The sequence below is a fragment of the Palaemon carinicauda genome, chromosome 2 (genome assembly GCF_036898095.1).
Source record: "Palaemon carinicauda isolate YSFRI2023 chromosome 2, ASM3689809v2, whole genome shotgun sequence".
In the NCBI taxonomy this organism is placed as follows: Eukaryota; Metazoa; Arthropoda; class Malacostraca; order Decapoda; family Palaemonidae; genus Palaemon; species Palaemon carinicauda.
In genome coordinates this window covers 187,577,107-187,598,963 of record NC_090726.1, presented here as the reverse complement: position 1 = coordinate 187,598,963, position 21,857 = coordinate 187,577,107, and the positions used below count along the sequence as shown (strand labels likewise).

The 21,857-nt window shown below is 37.0% G+C and overlaps 1 protein-coding gene across 2 annotated transcripts in view; it reads left to right on the top strand.

Moving 5' to 3' along the window:
• Positions 1–21,857, top strand: part of LOC137628687 (uncharacterized) — a 121,036-nt gene that overhangs the window by 59,832 nt on the left and 39,347 nt on the right. The window contains exons 1-5 of one of the 2 annotated variants that reach the window (XM_068359839.1): positions 8,421–8,530; positions 11,775–11,967; positions 14,585–14,720; positions 17,721–17,935; positions 20,892–20,952. In XM_068359839.1, the coding sequence (XP_068215940.1) occupies positions 8,494–8,530; positions 11,775–11,967; positions 14,585–14,720; positions 17,721–17,935; positions 20,892–20,952 (642 nt within the window). In that variant the 5' untranslated portion in view covers positions 8,421–8,493. Of the gene's footprint in view, positions 1–8,420; positions 8,531–11,774; positions 11,968–14,584; positions 14,721–17,720; positions 17,936–20,891; positions 20,953–21,857 lie in introns of those variants that run through there. The other variant, XM_068359847.1, reaches the window with a different exon arrangement.

Genomic DNA, 21,857 nt, shown 5'->3' with positions numbered 1-21,857 from the left:
TGAAGCTACACATGCTTCTACCCTACTGTATAATAGGATAGACAAAGTGAAAAGCACTTCAACGGGGAATGTTGCCCTCCCCAGGTTGAAGCCGCTGCCTCTCCCCACGTTTGAAGGGGAAGTGCAAGAGTACGCATCGTACCGAGAGCTCTTCACAATCCACGTGGATAGAAGAGCGGATTTAGACGAAGTGTCTAAATTTACTTATTTGCTGGGGACATTGGACAAAGAGCCGCTTAGAGTCGTAAAATCTTTAAGTGTAACCGCCGCGAACTGTAGATTAGCGTTAGATCTACTAGACAAACAATATGGTAACGTACATCAGACGCTTGTGATTCTGCACCGAAAGTTAGCTAACATATTTGTGCCGTCACTAGACCCCGTAGAGCTCAAAAGGTTCCGTTTCGAGTTCACTATTATCATTGAACAAATTAAAAGGTTGAGTAAAGAAGATATAGGCCAGGGCATGGTCATGAGTCTCATAAATCAAAAATTGTCAGAGGGAAAGCTCTATCGGAAAGTGGTCGAGCATTTGAGAAAATGTGATTATACGTTGGATGAGTTCTTTGATGCAATAGACTTCATTATAAGATTGCTCAAAGACGATGCGTTACAAAGAGGCGACAAACTCGAGCATGATAAAAGAAAAGACAACAGTGTAAGACCGAAATCCACACCTGTCCACAATAATTCTTGCCCATTTTGTAGCAAACGGCACCCGCCTCACGGCTGTCGCCAAGTAACTGACGTAGCTGCCAGACGTCGCATTTTGCTTAAAAGGGGCTTTTGCTTTAACTGTACAAAGTCAGGTTATCGTAGTGATAAATGTCCCATCCAAAGTTCTTGTAAAATTTGTAATGCCAAACACCACACCGCAATTTGCGATGATCACAATGCAGGAAGACGACCGCAATCTAACCCCCATAGTAGTAATAGTCAGTTAACAACGTCCCTCCCAGTAGTAAATGCGACGCCTACACAGCACGAAACTGCCCCCCGTCCATCCAAAGTTAAAGTAGAATCTAAACCATGCAAAAGTGCAAAGATTGCACAGAAATCTGATGTAGACCTCCCATGTACCCTCTTGCCAACCGCGATAGCAGACATATATCGAAAACAAGGTAGCAAGCGAGTCCGCCTATTCCTTGACTCCAGGAGCCAAAGAAGCTTCATATCAGCGAAAATCGCTAGTCAATTAGGCCTACCGGTGGTAGGGCAAGTGTCATTGAATATAGCTCCATTCGGCTCCGCGGAAATACGTGGACAGTACAATGTAGTGAATTGTAGGGTTGAGATGGGAAAAAGATTAGTGAGGATGAAGTTAGTGGCACACGAACACGTGGACGTCCCGATACATAACGCTGGTTATGTAAAGGTCAGACAGCATCTGTTGAGCAAGGGAGTCACGTTAGCCGATCCAGCAAACCAATCAGATACCATTAAAAACGTACACATATTAGTAGGGGCTGATTATTTTAGCTATTTTATTATAGGTGTTGAGAAAGTGGATGGGATAAATCTTTTCTTGACTCATAATGGTATGTCCCCATATGGGAAGGTGCCACAGTGGCTATTCCAAGGGGAAAAAGTTGAACAAGTAAGAACGCTCAGAGTGTGCAAAATCATGAACGAACCATATCAGTTTGATGTAGATGAATGGTGGCGTTTGGACCGTGTTGGCATCGCCCCATCTGAGCAATACACCGTGCGCAAGGCGGAAGCCGTGCGCAAGGTATCGCGAAGTGTTGTGAAAAAACCTGAGGGATATCAGGTTAGCCTACCATTCGGATCGAATGCTAGGCCAGATACGAATTATAGAAACGCCATGGCACAGTTAGAGTCGTTGCAAACTAAATTTAGGAAGGATAGGGAATATTTCGAACAATACCAGGGAGTGATAGACAAATATATTGAAGTGGGTTTTATATCTGAAGTAAAAGAACCTAAGGTTGAAGGTTATTATATGCCGCACTTTGGAATCAGGAAAGAAAGTCGCACCAACCCCCTTAGAATTGTGTTCAATGCTTCCGCGATATCGAAAGGTGGTAAGTCCTTGAATGAGTGCCTATTGCCTGGCCCCAATCTAGTGGAACTAGCATATAACTTAATCATAAGGTTTAGGTTGAACAGATATGCCATGTTAGCTGATATCAGCAAAGCTTTCCATCGTGTCTTGTTGGATCCTCGTGATGCCAAATACACACAATTTCTGTGGCGCGAGGCAGCAGGTCGAGCGCTTACCTTCGCCTTTAGAGTCATAGTGTTCGGCATCACGGCAAGTCCATTTTTGTTACAACAAGTGTTAAATTATCATTTTAAAGGGGAAGGTAGGCCAGATTTGGTAAAGTCTTTTTATGTTGATAATTATCTAGCCACTTTCGAGAATCTGGAGAGCATGAAGCAGGAGCATGAGTCTGTTAATAACATCTTACAGGGGCGGGTATGCCTTTAGAAGGATGGGCATCCAATCACTTGGCCTTTGATAGCGAGAAAGAATGGAGAGAGCCTGTGAGTGTGAACGTGCTTGGGTTGCGATGGACCCGAGACGTGAACCGATTGTGTGTGAAAGAAAGTAGGAAGATCAGTGAGTTGGGGGAGGGATGGGTGCCTACGAAGCGTAGGGTACTTTCCCTGTTAGTCTCAATTTACGATCCGATAGGTTTGATAAGCCCATTGTTTGTAAGAGGAAAACTTTTCCTCCAACAACTATGGGAGAATGACGTGGGTTGGGATGATATGTTGAAAGGAGAAAAGGCTAGAGAGGCGAGTGAGTTGTTGAGTGATTTGAAAGCCGTGAGCGAAATAACTTTTCCAAGAACAATAGGTAGGAAAGGTTTAGAACTCCATATATTCACTGATGCCAGCAATAAGGCATACGGCGCAGTAGCGTATACCAGGGACGATTGCAATCACGTAACCATAGTCACAAGTAAAATGAGGATCACTCCGAAGGGAATGAACAAATTGACAATTCCAAAGCTAGAACTGCTAGCATTGTTGCTAGGCAGCAGATTAGCAAAAACCCTCAAAGAGCTGATAGAACCTCGAGAGGTAGTCCTATGGACGGACAGTAAGGTCACGTTGGCATGGGCAGCATCTCCCGAGGCCAAGGACCACAAGAATGTTTTTATATCTAACCGAGTAGCGGAGATTGTTTTTATTCAGCAGTTTTGTCATTTGAGATTGATGCATGTCCCCGGTAAACAGTACCCTGCTGATATCCTGTCCAGAGGCGCAACGACACTACAACTGCTAGATAACTCCCTATGGAGGAGCGGTCCAGAATTCCACCGGACCACGGGAAAGCCTGTTCCTGACAAGGAAGAAGATCCAACCCAGGAAAAAGCAACAGTCGCGGCGGTGCAGGAGTTAAGAGAGGAAATGAATCCTTCCCCTCCAGGCGAGATATGGGAAATTCTGCAAAGGGAAGTAGATTTCCAATTCTTGTTGAGAGTTGTTGAAGTAATCAAAAGGTTTACAAGGATAGAACGGCATCCGTTCAGTATTGTTGTCCAATTAGAGCAAAAACATTATTTGCCTACCGTTTATGCCTACTTAGAGGGTGGAGTCAGACCCCCTCGTGAAGTTGCTAATTTTGTCAGACAATTGAATCTAGTCTTAATAGATAGTCTCATTTGCACTAGGGGACGAGTGTCCCAAGTTGAAGAAACTGATCAGTTAATTCTCTTGCCAGCCAAAGGGCATTTAGTCAGTATGTATTTAAATTATTTACATCAGTTACATTTGCATTGTGGGGTGAATACTCTAATAGGTATCTTTCGACAGAAATGCTGGGTGGCGGGTCTACGTTCCATTGCCAAGCGAACCGTGCGACAATGTCCCGAATGCAAGCTGGCCTTCCAACCTCTCACGAAACAGCCACCACCACCCATCCCCCCCTTCCAAAGGAAAGGATCACTCTCACAAAACCCTTCACAGCAGTCGGAGTGGACCACACAGCAGCCATACAGACCGAAACGCGGCCGGGCTACATACTCATCATAACATGCATGGCTAGTAGAGCCGTGTACCTTGACCTTTGTCCCTCCCTGGAAGCAGAAGAATTCGTGTTAGCACTAAGACGGTTTAGTGCCACCCATGGTGCCCCACAGCTCATCATGTCCGATAACCATCAAACTTTCAAAACTGCCAGCCACCTCCTTCAGGGACTTTACGAAGAAGATGAAGTCCAGCAGTTCTTGAGGAAAACTGGCATAAAGTGGCGGTTTCAGACGCCCCGTACACCTTGGAAAGGTGGGTTCTTCGAGCGTTTGATAGGGGTAACAAAACGGACCCTCCAGATAGCCCTCGGAAAGAAGTACCTGCCAGACGCCCACGTACTAACCCTCGTGAAAGAAGCAGAAGCAGTGGTGAACAATCGGCCGCTTATGTACAGCGGCGACGAGTGCGAGGATGAAGTCCTCACCCCCTCCCATTTACTACGAGGACACCAAGTCCACCTCATGGCACCGATCTTGCCGGACGACCATCTCAACGCAACCTTCACCTCTCGGAGGCTACGTGATCGTTACCTAAGACTGACAGATTCCTTGAAAGCCTTCCGAGAACGGTGGAGAAGAGAATGCTCGAGTGCCTTGAGAGCCCGGCACGACTGTCGGTCAGGGGAACCCTCCAAGCTGCACCCCAAAGACATCGTGCTAGTTAAACAAGAGAATAAGGAAAGAGCTACATGGCCTCTTGGACGTGTCGTGGAGACGTATCCTGACGACGACGGAGTCGTGCGTTCGGCCAAAGTGTTGTTCGAGGGTGTCGAGTCACTACGAGCTGTCAGCCACCTGGTTCCCCTCGAAATAGCCCCCTCTGAGGATGATGATGGAGGAGAAGACGACGACGATGGCGGCGATGACGGAGAAGAGGGCACGTACAGTTCGACAGCAGGAATGCCAGGGATCTTGGAGACGTCTGGGATAACCAGGATATGGCACCAGCTATGACAACTCATTAACCAGCCACAGGAACGGTCGACAACGACGAAGAAGGTGAGAACTATGCAGTTAGTGAGAGAAGTGAAAATGAAACTGAATCAGAGCAGACGAACGCACAAGGACGTTCTGCACGCCCATTGAGAAGGGCTGCCGCGAGGCAGCGAGAACTGATGGACTGTCTGCTGAAAGGTGACGATATATAAAACGTAGCTGCAAACAGTGAGTGAAAAAGGGGAGTGTCCTATCTGGAAGGTAGGGAGGGTGGAGAAACCGTTTGTAAGGTGTGCATGAATCTGCGGAAGTTGGAAGTGTGTAGGGCGTGGAGAACGGGGATAGGATGGTCTCTCGTGCGTACAGACCAAGCGTTGCACAGAACCAGCCCCCTCCCTCTTGTACTCCATCAAGTAATAGCCTGTATGTAACAGCGCTATAAAAATATCGATTAATGTGAGTAAAGGCAGACTGACTTTGGTATTGTGTGAATACATTTCAATTGCTATTTTCTGATTGTCTTAGGCCCATTGCCTAATTGCCTTTACATTCGAATCGTTATGTATGCATTTCCATTGCTATTTTTTGCCATTTTCTGATTGTCTTAGGCCCATTGCCTAATTGCCTTTACATTCGAATCGTTATGTATGCATTTCCAATGCTATTTTTGCCATTTTCTGATTGTCTTAGGCCTATTGCCTAATTACCTTTACATTTGAATTGTTATGTATGCATTTCCATTGCTATTTCTTGATTTGTTTTAGGCCCATTGCCTACTTGCTTTGCCATTTGAATTCTGTAATATGTATGTGTACATTACTGCTAATTTCTGCTGTTTTCATACACGAATGACAAGCTGATTTGTCTTAGGCCCATTGCCTAATTGCCATTCTATTTGACTCCTTATATGTATTATACACGAGTACATTTCAATTGCCTGGCCCATTTCCTAATTTGAGCTGTTGTATAGGTACATTTGGATTATTATTTTGTGTAGCCTACACCTGTAAGAGTTTATTGCCCCGGGGTAACATTGCTGTGTGTTATACATTGTGTGTACTCTGTTCGAGTCGTTGCGGAGCGCTACGCAACGAGCCTAACAGAGTCTTGGAGTAAGTCACTCCCCCCACCCCTAGTCCAGCCTTGTCCAATTGACCGACGTTTCATCGCTCCTTTATTTTGGGGCGTGGAGGATGTCGGGAATTTCGAACTGATCACTCGAAATTCCCGCCATTTAACTCCACCTATGTTACGTCAAATTGGAGGGAGGGTTGAGAGAACTCGCGGGCGAATGAATGTGGTTTAAGACAAGACTGTTTTAGAACCTAGAGAGCAACCGCCTGGTAAGGAAGGCGCTGAGGCTAAAGAAATCGAGCATTTGTAATTTATGATTCAGAAATTTAATGTCATTTTTTTGTAACATGATGAAAATATCCTATCTAGAAATTTAGGTTCAGAAAAAAACGCGGGAACAAGGTGACGTCGGGGGTGCAGAGCTCAGCTCTGCCTCCTTGATCCGACGTCCTCAGTCGAAGTAAGTCCTTAATTGTACTCCCCCCCCCCTATTGTACCCAGGTCGGTTTCCATATAGGTTTTACAAGTGTTCTGTAAAATTTGTATCTATGAATATTTAGTCGATCCTTGTGATTGGGGATCAGTGCTGTCTTGTAAATTAAGTGAAAAGGCCTCGGTATGCCGTTTATCGAGGCAACTTATTAAAAGATTAATTAATTTTGCTTAATTTTGAGTCTGGTGCGGACTTAGTTTTTTTCAGTAACGCATGAGGTCATTTAGTCAAGTGTCTCTTTTGTATGTCGAGTAAAGGTTTAATTATGTATTTCCCTCGTATTAAATGATTATTTTTGTAATAAACTTGTTAAAATATAGCCGTATTTTAGTAATTCCTGAAGGGTTTTGGGAGGCTAGCCTCATCAAGGCCTTGCGATCCGCCCAGTACATCGTGCAGATTTAATAAACTGGTGAAATTCACATTATACTTGCAATAAGAACATTGATATTTTTCTCATACATTAATATAAAAAAAAAAAACATATTGTATTACTGAAGTTACATTACATTGATCAATTGGAAAAAGCACAATCGACCTCAATCCCTTTATAGACAAAAAATCTGGAAGCATTTGTATAGCAACATATATTTTGATTCATCAAATTTCATGTTGTTCTGGAAATGAGTGAAGGTATTTGAAGCGATAAAATAGTGTTATTGAAGTTTGCATAACGTACGCACACACGCCGACAAATGTGGACTCCTACTTTCATCGTTACTCAAATGATCACCCAAGGACAAATTTGATAGCATTTTCATCTATGTTTTTAACATAGATATCATACCCATACCCGTGGAAATTCTATTTATGAAGCAAGAAACCCTTTTTTGAACCTGTCCCTTAAAGCAGATTTTAATACGAAAACCCTTCCCATTTACCCTTCTACAATCAATTCAGGAATAAATACAATTCATTGAAAAGTTTTGATAATAGCCTATTATTTTAAGAATAGTAATTTATACCGATCAGATATTCGCCTCTACAATACAATGAATGTATTTGTGAGATAGCCTACCATGTAATCAACGTAATAAAAGATATGTCGGACAAAATGGAAAAGATCTAGAAACCAATTTAAAACAACATGAATATAAAGATCGAACGGGAAACCTAACAAGTAGTTTATTTCACATATGAATAATTGTAATAGCACTATTAATTTTAAAAACTATATTGCAAGAATATGATGAAGCGCAACATTATAGAATCAAGTATAGTATAAAAAAAAAGAAAAAAAAAAACGTGCAGTTGATCAACAGCAGCCCAGGAATGTATAAACTTGACGAACTGCTTGTTAACAATGTATTTAAACAATTGCCATTTTAAAACTAGCTGTGGGAGAATTTTAAGTGTTTGTATTATGTCTTTTTTTATTACTGTCACGAAAGTGACTATGTATGTACAGTATATAATTGATTACTACTGCTGGTTAGTTAACTGGAGTCACACAGTCTCACACTGACTGCCTGGGTCAGTGACGTCAACAATTTCAACTTATTTATGTGATTGTTGATTAACTCTAATCAATCAATGGACATTGAGTTTAAAATATGTGGGAATGTGGAAAGATATGTCATGGGCATTAGAAGGGCGTATTTGACTGTTATCGTTAAGGCAAACTTGGATACTTCATAATATGATCATATATTCAGACGTAATGTAACAAACTAAAAAAGTGTGACAGTCTAATCATTGCTAACTTATCTTTATACGTAGAACTTTAACTTGAATACTTAATAAAATGAGCCTTTATTCAGACGTAACGTACTAAAGTGGACAATACGGGTTACACCAAAACCTGGAAAGAATAATCGTTGCTAATTTTTATCTCCATATAAATAAAATCAGACGTCTAAACAGAGTGCTGTATAGTAATCAGTCATGTGAACATTGCCTATCTAATCTATCGTAAACACAGAACTGTCAGTGTCAGTGTCACCTTCCCCCGAAGACAACTCATTACCTTCTCTAGTCTCGTTCGGCAGAATGTCAGTGACAGATCCCCTCATTAAAGAATTAAAAGGTAAACGTGTTCCTTTCTGTTTATACAATTATATATGATGGGTGAAAAGATGATTAATTATTCATATGAAACAAACGGAAACTTTTATTTAAGCTTGTCCAATTGGCTGGACATAGGTAAGGCCTTAGACCAGGTAGTTTTTTTTTTTTTTTTTTGTGTGTACGAAGCGGGTTTGATTATAATTCTATCTAGAATGATTTCTTTTTTCACTGATCATTGACTCTAGCTCTGATAAGCAGCTCTTCTAGGAGAAGGACACTCCAAAACCAAACCATTGTTCTCTGATTTTATGTAATGCCATAGCCTCTGTACCATGGTCTTCCACTGTCTTGGGTTAGAGTTTTCTTGCTTGAGGGTACACTCGGGCACACTATTCTAACTAATTTCTCTTCCTCTTGTTTTTTTAAAGTAGTTATAGCTAATATAGGAAATATTTATTTAAATGTTGTTACTGTCCTTAATATATTCTATTTTCCCTTGTTTCCTTTCCTCACTAGGCTAGTTACCCGGTTGGAGCCCCTGGGCTTATAGCATCTTGCTTTTCCATCTAGAGTTGTAACTTAACAATTGATAATAATAATAATAATGTAATTTAGCTGTTCTGAACTGTTGTAGGCTATGTTCAGTGTGTCCAGGATTACGCTCAGTAGCTTAAGCCTAGTTTACGCTATAGTAGCATTCTAGAAGTTCTATTCCAGCTGTGACTAGGTTGTGGAATGACCTTCCTAATCGGGTGGTTGAATCAATAGAACTTCAAAAGTTCAAAGTTGCAGCAAATGTTTTTATGTTGAACAGGCTGACATAAGTCTTTTTATAGTTTATATATGATATATCTGTTTTTGGAATGATTTATTGTTAATTTGTTCTCATCATTTATTTATTTCCTTTCCTCACTGGGCTATTTTCCCTATTGGAGCCCTTGGGCTTATAGCATCTTGCTTTTCCAACTAGGGTTGTAGCTTGGCTAGTAATATTAATGATAATAATTGGATTTACTTCTGCTTACTAGCCTGGCTATTCCGAGCTAATCTCTACATGGCATGGAATAATTGGGGTGTTTGTATGATAGCGGCCACCTGTATGTATTATTATGTCTAACTTAGAATACGGCAGTGTAAGTGGAGTCGCAGGGGCCGTTACCCTCCCCGTTAGGGAAATAGGTAAGGACACGGATTGTAGGTTAGGTTAAGGGGGGAAAGTTTAGGTTAGTTGATGTCCATTTTTAATGAACACGTGAGGAACTGGCCACTGATATACAAAGGCTCTGAATAATTTGAGTGCTTACTTTAAAGCAAGACTAGTCTAGCTATTGTTACCCTTTACATATAACAATGTGGTCAAGGCTATGTTATCGAAAGTTATGTTAAAAACCAGTATTATTAATCATAAGATATTGAGGTAAATATAGGATAATTTCATTTAGATTTTATTATAAAATAGTGCAATATTAGCTAGGACATTGCCACTCTCATAATTGAATAGTTCTTTGCAAATACACAATTTTGAATCCCATATACTACTGATGGGAAACCTTATTAACAAAGTTGCAGATTTTAATAAAAAAAATAAAAAAATTCCGTTTTGCTTCTTATGTCATCATAGCGCATACCGCAGGAGCCTCGGTCTATCCGGTAGTTCAGGAAATCAGTGCTAGGTGGTTCTTCTGTGATAAATTACTTGTTCGGACAGAATAAAGGACCCTGCGTTTTATATTATTAACCTCTTGATTGTTTGTTTTCACTATTGGAATATACAATTTCATTACTGCTCTTATTTAATCACCATGATAATAATAATGATTAGGGTAGAAACAAGTGTTTAACATATATAGTCTGATAATGGGAAATGGAACCCAGGGCCATGTTTGAACATAGGGTGGAGCTTGAAGCTAAAAGTCGCCCCTTTGTTAATTGTGTCACCCTTTTGTTAAGTTTATATATCAGTGGTTTTATTTAATCAATTATACAATATCTTCAAGTACTGTACTGTGATAGAAAAGGGTTTTATTATGTACTGCCTACCAAAACAGAAAAGCAGTGAAATAATGTTAGATTACAAGCCAAAGCCGAGCAAAACCAGTTTGAACTAATTGATTAAGGAGATTTAAAATAACTGCATAATATTAGCTTATAGGGCTAATGCGATTAGCGAAACATGTTCTTCTAGCCATAACATAGGAACAATGTGATAATGTTAAATTGCGAATTATGGCAGAGCAAAATCTAGTAAATAATTAAGTGTTAATTTGGCGTATCAACACAAGTAAATACGCTCAGTTAAGTACAGAGATTTTTGTATTACTGTACGATGAACGCGACTGCGAATGACTCCATAGAGAACGGGATTGGTAAGTCATGTTTTCTATGAGTCAGGAACTCTTTGCAAACAAAAACTCCAGTGTTTTTATATAGTTTCATTACTATTATTGTACTGGGTTTTGATTATGGTAACTGTTCTTTTTTATTATAATGTCTAATTTTTTTATGTTGATGACTGGCAGAAACAACTGTTTAAAAAAGTTCATTTAAATATACAATTAGACTGGTACACAGTATATTTAATGTGTTTTGAACTTTATTGATGACGATACCTTTTCAGTTATGGTTGTTGACCAACCATAACTACAAATCTATGAATTTCCATGAGAAATCATTATTAAAAATGTTCAAAATACCACAAAATACATTATAAAAGCCCTATTTTCTACAAACCGTTTATTGCCCTATTCTATAATTTCACCTTAATTTTTAGCCCAATGCATGAACTATATATTTTTTCCAAATGGATTACTGTGCTTGTGTTTTATCCACACCTGATCGTGAAAATTGTGGTAAATCACCATATAAATATAATTATGGTAGGTTCCAACGGGAAACCAAAGACTTTGGGTAGGAAAACACCAATAACGAATGATTTGCAACAGTGGTAAGGTTCAGGAAAAAAAATCACAAGCTAACCTGTTGGAAAAATGTATGGTTCACATAATTATTATGCGATTGGAATATTTTAATTTCCTGAAATTTATATCATATACCTCAAATGGTCTTTACTCCCCTGTAATATCTAGGTTTCTCATAGTTTTAAGTACTGTATTGTTATTGCGATACATTACTGTGTATGTTATTTTCTCCATGTGAATGATTTTTTAGTACTGATAAAGCTTATTATTTCATGAAAAAGCTTATATTATTGCAGGCTGAAATTATTGAAATTGTTCTGCCACTCATTTGTATTTACTAAACAGGTCATGTGTTGGAGGCTACAAAGGCATCTGCAAATGGCACCCTTACAGATACGCAGTCATTCCTCCTACCAATGTGTCAAGTTTTGGAGGAAATATTCCGTAAAGGAATGAATAATCAAGTTCACTCTGCTTTTGGCATTACACGCCGTGATTACTGGGCCTGGATCAATAAAACTTTTCAAACATCTGAAGGGTAAAGTTCATTGTGCACAATTTACTGTTACCAGTATGAAAATAATTTAATTACTAGTTCTCTTTTGGTTAGGTCTTGAATTTTCTATAAATATAAGGTGCTTCTTTAGTTGTGTAATCAGTAGGGTATAATACTAGGTTGAACTGTGGTAAATGTGTATTTGTTAGCAAATGTGTATTTGTAAGGAAATCTTATGCTGTACATTCACATTATTAATTTCCATTCCTTGGTAAAACTGTACTTGAATATAATCTACTACTGTCTTTAATAAGACATTCTAAGTCTGAAGAGATGTTGTTGCAGTGCATATACAATACTCTTATCTATAGTTATTCTATTGTTGGATTGTTGATATTAAGTATGATATCCACAGGATATTATACTTCTTTTATATTAGCCTTGAAAGCTTAGATTATTACTGTAATTTCCTTTACAATGGTAAATTTGATGTAGGAACTTCTACATCATTCTTGACCCTCAGATGATGGGCATTGAATGCATACTTAACCATCCTAGATGGGTGTTTCTGTCTCCTTTGAAATTATATACTGGTATCACCATTATTGTATTATTGTTACAATTATTGTTATTATTATTATTATTATTATTATTATTATTATTATTATTATTATTAGCCAAGATACAAAGCTGATTGGTAAAGCAGAATGCTACATACCCAGGTGCTTCAACAGGGGAAGCAACCTAATGTGAAAAGGAAATAGAAAAGTAATGAATAAATTATGTGAAATAATGAAAAATTCTGAAACATATTGAGATCAGTAATAATATTAAATAGATAGGTCATACGTAAACTATGAAATGGAATCCTCTGGAACTTGTATCTCCCACTTGCCCATTGATCCATTGTACATAACTTGCTAGATTCTGTATATGCAGTATGTCCCAACTGCTGTGGATTGGTTAGGGTTAATCCATATGATCCACGAATCAGTGCTTTCTACAGTACAGTATAGTTTTGTAATGGTACTATTCTTATACTTTGTATGCTGTAAAGTTGAGGAAACAAGAAATTATTTGATAATTTTAATGTATGTTATTCAAAAATGATTTAAATGTGATCTGATCTAGTAGAAAGGTAAATTATTTGGTAATTGAAGGTGAGAGAATTACAATTTTAATTTGCTAGTTATATTTGGGGAGATCGGGGTGAATTTTATATGCCCCATCAAGAAAGGTTACCTAACCTTGTGATGCTTCTGGCAATTCTTCCCTCGAGTCTTTCAAGGTGAAGGTGTTTTTTTCTGATAACTACAATTCCACTGATTCTTGAGGAATTCGAAAATAGTAAACCTCAATACCTGGAGGCTATGTAGTAGAAGCTATGGGGAAGGGAGAGCTAAGTTTATATCCAAGCTATACAGAATATTTACCCTTGCGTTCTTCTAGGCAAGGTGGGACTCTTTCTCTGATTGATGCACTGATAAAAAATATTGATTTGATAGAATTTCTTTTGTTTCTTATATGGAAGTGGACATTGTTGGTCTCAGCCTTGAAGGGTATAGTCCACACATTCTCGAGTCTTGAATTGCATAGACTTGAATTAAGTTTGTTGGTGGAACTGATGTAATTATGCCAGAACTTTGAGAAGGACATTTTTTTTGGGAAGCCTTTGAATGTTGTAAAAAGTCATATGATAGAATCTAGATTGTTGATAATGGCTTCGGTCTTTATTTTGGAAGCAAAGTGTGTAATAACATGTAAATGGTAAAGTGTGTGGTTTGGAGTAAAAGTGAATCTGAAATAATTGTTGTGTCTTAGTGAATAATCCATATCCTTATGGATTGATGGCTGGGAGAAATCAGAGATAAGGCAGTAGATGTAAATGCAAAAGACGACTGATAAGAAAGTGGGCATTGAGTGAAGTACAGAATAAATGATGCATGCGGACGATATATTGATTGCCAATTGGGGAACGTAAAGAAAAACAGGTGGCTCCAGAGAAAAAAAGCTCAATGGTCATTGTCAAATTCATGTTTAACCAATTAAATCGTTTATTAACCCGCTGTTCAGAGAGCCTCCCCAATATTAACTTCTTGATAAACATGCACTGTATTTAACAATGATTCTACTTTTTTTTAGTATAACAAGGCCAGTGAGCAGTATACCTGTAGTAAGACTAGAATGATAAATTTTCATTACTGGTCCGTTATTTGTTTGATTGTCATATCTATCATTTTATTCTTACCAAATACCAGAGTACATAAAGTATTGAGGTGGTCAGTTAGTTTTGGTACTGAAAATTATATTAAAAACTATAAGGTGAAAAAAGGAAAGAACCTCTTGAGTTTTCTGGAGGTTGGAAATAATTGTATACTTTTAGTAGAATATTTAAGGATTAGTAACTATCAAAAACATCAGTTTATAAAGTTAGACAAGTGTTTTAAAAGACTTGGTGACCAAATCAATTATAGGGTGGTGTATGGTAAGATTAATTTACAATATACTATGAAAACTTGAATTTATTTGAGGTTGAAATATTGCAAGTAAAATAATCCTCTAGAGAAAGACATGAGTGATTACTATAGTTGTATAATGTATTATTTTATTAAACTTATACTATAAAAAGTTTCATTCTTCAAATGTCTTCTTGTTGCAGGTTGAATAGTAGCTTTAAACGCACTGTAGAATTTGTATCCAGTAACCAGTGTGTGGCAACTCCTCAGGGACGTGGTCGTCTGTTCATCAGAGCAGCCCTTAAAGCTAAATGTCTTCATGTTCCTGTAGAAACAATAGTAAGAATGGTAGATTTTTGTATTCTTAAAAAATCTCATAATAAATCACTATTTGTTGTACTAACTGATTTCTTATAGATTAACCCATTTTGTAGCCATGAAATCATCCACAACACCTTACCTTAGTTACTTTTGGTAGTAGTATACGTGTGTGGATTTAATCTCAAGAGCTCATTCTTCCTTTATCTCTGTGACACTTTACTTCACTCTTGAATTCTCAAGATATTCCGAGTTTGTTCTTACAGGATTTCTCTAGTACCTCTGGTTATGAGGTACTGTACTTTGAATATGAGATTACAAATTTGAATGGGATTACGATTATTGCATCGGTTTGCGAGCAAAAAATTTACTCTTGGTATTTTTTGTGTGCAAGTACTAATGAGACTATCACGAAATCAGCCACTCAATGTTCATACTTGTCCTTGCAGTGTTAGGCTGTGTTCATGTGTTTTTTTACCCTGTTTTCATGCCATTTTAAAGAAAATGCAAAAACAGTCATTTCTAGGTAGGTTCCTTGTGAAAACTGAAGATAGGAGAGTAAGAAAAAGACGACCAGGTATCCAGAAAGTATAAATCAAATGAGCTTCAATACAAAGTAAGAAAACTGGTACTGATGCTTCTCCCAAAGGAAGTTGAAACTCACTCACTCTGTCTTTTAACAGAGTATAGTGTTGCTTTGAGTGTTTTTTTTGTTTTGTTTTCATCAGGACTCAGTTCTCCCTAAATTGTATCAGTCTGCCTTTTGTTGTTGATAAATAGAAATGAGATTGAACTCAAAGCAAGTGTTATGAATCAAATTGTATTTTTTTTTATATATATATAGTAAAATCCCCCATAGTGATATTTTCTTGCCCCATTATTCCTAAGAATGGGTTGCTATACTTATTTGATACTATCATCAGCTACCACCAGAGCTGCACAAATGGCTGTACTGTATCTGCAATTGCTTTGTCTGCTTCATTGACTCTTTATCTCCCCCTTTGACCATGCTTTAGCATGTGTTACTTCACCTAATGCTTTTGCTGGCTCAGATCCCAGTGTAGGTAGTAGGTTGGCCAAGGCACCAACCACCCATTGAGATATTACTGCTAGAGAGCTATTGGGTCCTTTCACTGGCCTGATATTACTGAATTGGATCCCTATCTGGTTACGGATCATTTCCCTTTGCCTACACATACACCAAATAGTCTGGCCTATTCATTATATATTCTCCTCTTTCCTCATACACCTAACAGTACTAAGCTAACTAAACAGTTCTTCACTCAAGGGGTTAATTACTACACTGTAATTGTTCAGTGGCTACTTTCCACATTGTAAGGATAGAAGAGAGACTTAGCTATGGTAAGCAGCTCTTGTAGAAGGACACTCCAAAATCAAACCATAGCTCTCTCTAGTCTCTGTCATAGCCTCTGTACCATAGTCTTCCTCTGTCATTGGTTAAAGTTTTCACTATTCTATCTTTCCTTATTTATTTTCCTCACTGGGCTGTTTTTCTTGTTTTAGCCCTTGGACTTATAGCATCCTGCTTTTCCAACTAGGGTTGGAGTTGAAGTAGTAATAATAATAATGATAATAATAAAAGGAAAACTTTTAGAACCTCCTCTGGGGAAGATTAGATTTCCTCTTTGTGTAAACCTTTTTAATTTAAGAAAGACTTTGCTTGCCACTCGATGTCTTATGGCTGATTCACACGACCCGTTTTCTTTACGACAGGCTGGCCGTCGGTTAACCGGCGTCTAGCTTACGTGTATTCAAATGCAACTGTTCGCACGACTCGTCCGGTTTGACGACCGTTAGCCACCCGTCTCGACCAACGGGTGGATGATGTTTTGTGTGATTAAGGACCTGTATCGTACCCGTTCGTTTCGTGGCCTACAACCCCGACTTTTCCTCACAGTATAGAGTCATAGAAATTAGTTTGTTGTTGACATTATGTATGAGATTGTAATTGAACTTTTTCAAGGGTATGAGATGTTTGACATGGCAAATAAGATGTATAGAAATAATTTACATTAAGAAAAGATATGAAAAATTACTGGAGAGGCATTAAATAAAACAGGTGAGTTTATCATAATTTTAATATTCTTGGCATGGTGCATAAAGTATATATAATGAAGTTGCATAACTTATTTCATCAACACAGATATCAACCAACATCATATAGTGTCAAAATTACAGTATCGTAATTTATTCGGTCCTCACGTGACAGAGTCTAAGTAAACAATGAAAACCCCGCACTGGTAAACGGATACGGAACGCCTCGTGTGAATGTACAACATTTCGACGGCGGTTAGACACCACCCAGCCTGTTGGAAAGAAAACGGGTCGTGTGAATCGGCCTTTATGCTCCTCCCACTCTTCCCACTCCTCTTCCTGCTTGTCTCGCACCACTCCTTCCTCTCTCTGTTCTGGGACAACATTATTCCAAATATCAAGGCTAAAGCTCTGCCATAAAGTATAGGGATTTTATTATTTTAGTGTACCTGATGGGGAAGTGATTTGGCTTAATAATTTGTTAGTTTTTATGCTTCATAAGTAAACAAAAGAGATGATAGATAATCGTTATTGAGAATGCCAAAGTAAACAATGTTACAAAAATTCCACAATGTTGTTTTTTCATAAATTACGAAAGCTCAAATGAATAGTGAAACAAATGCTTGATAAATAGAGCATTATATCTAAGTTTTATGAAGAATATCAGTATACTTTCCATAAATGCTTAGAGTTTAGCAAGTACAGTAATGTTAACCCCAGATTTTTATGATGTATAGTATTTAGGAAGTAAATTTTGTGGTACTGTGCTAAAAATCATAATTGTCAATTCATGTTAGTCAGGTGCTTAAGTATTTTTTCCTAAACCTTAGCCCTCCTTTGTCAGTTTCAGTTTTTGATTCTTGTGTGTTTCCTGCCATAAATTCATAACTACAGTACATTGGACTTTCCATTGGACTGTACAGAAGTTTGTCAGTATATGCATTTGACCATAATCTTCACCAACAGGTGCGCATGAAATGCAATGAAGGCTTATATGATGAGAGCTCAATTATCGGCGATGAAATTTTGGGAGAAATATTCCTGAGCCTTCTTTATCAATGTTCACACTTGAACTTTGATCTGAAAATTGAAAATGCTTCATTTTTGGATGAAACGTGGCAGCTTCCTATTTATGAAGAGTATGAATTAGTTCCATGCATGGATCTTGGAGTTTATTTGGGGTAAGAACAGTTTTTTATATTCTAATTTAATCATAACTTAGTAAAACTAGGATTTTATATAGATATCTAATTAATAGAAACCAGACCTTATTTCTTTAAAACGTCCAATACTTACAGTATATGTAGCCTACATGGTTTTTTAAATGTTATAGACACAGCAGTATTTTGTATAACAGATAAAAGTGTGGTAACAATCCCATGTATGCATCACCTGGGCCCACAGCAGGTAAGTGCCTTACGTTTTTGTAATTCTTATGAGTGATGTATGGGTATGAAGAAATTAACTTTGTTTTTAAGAAAGTGATTGGATTTGAAAGAAACCTAACAATCATATACATTCAAATTTCAGTGTAGGTGGGGTGATTCCAGCAGCTGAATGCTTCAGATAGGTCTATTGTTAATTTTTATAATTCATGAAATGCTCATGGGGATAAGGATAGCAAGGAATCTTAGACTTATCTTAGTTTAATAACCTATATTAATGATAGTGAAATAGGGTATGTGTAATTTTACAAATTACATATGTGAATTACAAGGAACTTCACGTTTATATGAATTATACATGGTTAGAATAAGATGGAAAAGAGGAAGATTCCCCTAAGTTTCCGACTGAACTAGGTTTTACCTGTTATCTCCTATTACTGGTCTTAATGTGTGTCCAATTATAGGTTACTTCCAGATGAAATATTCAAAAGTCATTGTAAAACACAGGAAATAGAAGAGTATCCAAAGACCTTACAAGAGCCAAACTATAAACTCTGGAAATGATGAAAATAACTTTTAAAGAGTTTTAAAGTAGAATGAATGAAAGTTTTTGAAGTTCTAACATATACATACAAAATGGTACTGGAAAAAGAAAACTACTGATGCACTTGGTTTCAAGATCTGAATTTTCTTCTGTGTTTAAGTCCAAATTAGACATCTTGAATTAGATTTTCAGTATTAGTACTGTAGTTGCTGGTAATTTACCCTTAGATTTGATGATATAAGGCAACGGCTTGTTCCTTAATATTTTTCTCATACAGTACCTGTACTTTAAAAACAATTTGAATGTGCATAAGAGACAACTTTCTTACTCTAAGCTATTGGATTATAGGATAAGCTATATTATAGAAGAATTGGCATTCCAAACGAAATGGAATAATTTGGAAGTATTCAGCACTCTCCCTATGGAAGTTCCCTTCTGTGAAACATTGTTAAGACTTTGAATCTCTTTTTTAGGAGTACATTCTTTATTCCAAATCCATTTTCTGTTCTTGGTAGATTTCTCTCTTCCATCTCTTATGCTAATTACACCTATATTGCAGATGATCAAAGGGTTATTATTATGCATCTTACAGGCTCTCTTATCATTGGCCAACTTTTATTTTTTTGGATGTTTCTTTAGCTTGATTTTACAACCTTTAACTTTGAAAATTGGCCTTTATTCTCTGAGTTAAGTAATGAATGTTAATCATCCTCATTATTATTACTATTACTGTCTATTGTCACAACTCCTGCTGCTGTCATAAGAGATGTTACTTCCTATACTTTGCTTGTATTGTTATCAATTTCTTCCTATGTTCACATGCAAGCATGTAGATAGAAGGACCATTTGTTGAAAACATCCTGATAAAAAAATCATCAAGAGCGTAGTGTACAGATGTCATACTAGTACCTGTTACCCCATAAATGTTGTTATTCTAAGAAGGGCTTTCCAGTGGAATAAAGTGATTTGCAAAATTTTGAAATTTATTAATGCTAGAGTGCTGTACAAATATTGTCAGATTGCCTGTCTTCTGGGATTTGAGATACCACTTTTTCTGCATTCAAAGGAAATATACCCCATTTTTAAATCCTTTTGTATGATCTATACAGTACATGCATATCTCTGATAATCAAGTAAATTCAAAACAGGACTTAAGGAAGGTAGGGCATGTCTTTCTCCAAAGAAAGGAACATATAACTGATCACCTTGCTAACACATACAGTAGTTTTTAATCCAACAGGGTGTTAAGATACAAATAAATTATCATTCTAGATTACTGTAAATTATGCAATTGATTCATGATTGATTGTATTAAAATTTTCTTGTACGGAATTCATTTTTGTAAATTTGGTTGAGGAAAAGTGTATACTGCACTTAGAGGATGAAGGGCATTAGTTATTAAGTATGTTGTGGTTTATTTTTCATTTTATTTTTTCTTGTTTAGGTAGAATCATGTCTAAATATAAGTTCATGTTCTGGATCATATAAAAATTATTGATTTGTGTTAACCTTAGTGTATTAGGTCTGAAGAGACCTAACTTTATAACATATGTATTTTTTCACCATAATTTGTCTAAGAATATTATTATTTTGGTTAAACAAAGTGCAGTTCCTTCAGGTCGTGTTTTTTAACTTTAGTAATAATAAGCTTTCTTAGTAATATTTTATTAGGTATAAATTCTTTTCCCATGGTGAAGCTCAGTGGTTTTAGGAATTTATGGTATATCTAATTGTTTTCCTTCTCTTTCAGAAAAGATTTTGATTATCCCTTCATTCATTCAATGATTGGTTTGAATTGAAACAGAAAATATCACTGCTGAAGGTTAATGTACTACAGTACTAGATTTACAATACTTTTGTACTTAATATTTCAGTAATTGTGAAGAACAGCAATCTTCTTTTTGTAATCATTAGGTTCCATAGATGTACTTTTCCAATATTTTGCGATGACAAGAGACCCTTAAGATTGTATGAGAATGAAAGGAAAAGAAGTTAAGCTAAGAACCACAGGAATGCTTTTATCGAAGGAGGCATATTGAAGAAGTTTGCAAAAAGTGCATGAAGTTTATTACTATAGCATTAACACATTAAATTTGCCCTCGATAATATTTATACTAACCTGCACTCAATTAGCATGTAGTAATGCTTCCTGCCAAATTGTATGATAACCTTAATTTTAACCTTTAACCTTGCTCTCCTCCTGAGCAGCCATGTCAGCGGCCGAGCCGTTGTAGTGAGGGTGGAGGACGGAAGTGTTGCGGCTGAGGATGTAAGATTCTCATACTTCTTGTGTATTGCTTTTTTAAATCCTTATTTCATCAAGTATTTTGAAACTTGTTTTCTTTGTGTTATTCTGTGTTTAGATAGGGTAGATTTTAACAAACTCTTCAGTTGGTCGATGTGTGAAGGAAAAAAATAAGGAAAACAAGCTGAAGGTAAATGAAGGAAAGACTGGTAGGTCACATAATTTGTAAACTAGTAAAAAAAAAGTCCTTTTATACTCAAAATTTTATGTCACTAAATTGTATTTAAATAAAGATCTGTATTGTTATTGGAGTTTTTAGCAAAAGCATTAGAAAATTCCATGTTTCAATTTTACCTTTTTTTTTTCTTATGGTTGATATCCTTCGAGAATATTCTAACTTGGATCTAGTTCATTCACAGATTTACTTTTTTCAATTCGATTTTTAGTCTCCTTCTTGCGCTTTTTTATTTATAAGGTCTTTTGTATTAATAAAAGCTGCCTTGTTTGCACATTATTGGATGATTGTCACTTTTTCAGATTTTTTCTAAACTTTTATTTTTAAGTCAAACTAGGTGAAAACTGTTACTTCACGAACACACAACCTTGTCTTTGTATTTTTTTGTTGTTGTACCAGTCCTAATCTGTTATTGATGGTCAGTTAATGAATTAAGCAGCACAATATTCAAAGTGCTATACAGTATCTCTCAATAATTAGAAATTTTACTTTGGTTAATTTTACATTACTAATTCATTCTGATTCTCCTGTAAGTATGTATCTAAAGTTTTTATTTCACTACGATGACTTGATTTGGCTAGAATTTGCTTTTAGTTTTTGTTTTGGTTGGAGGAACTTTTTTCCAATGCATGCAACTTGCTACAGCATTTAATTATTTATGGATGTGATATCATTCTTCTGGTATTACATAAGG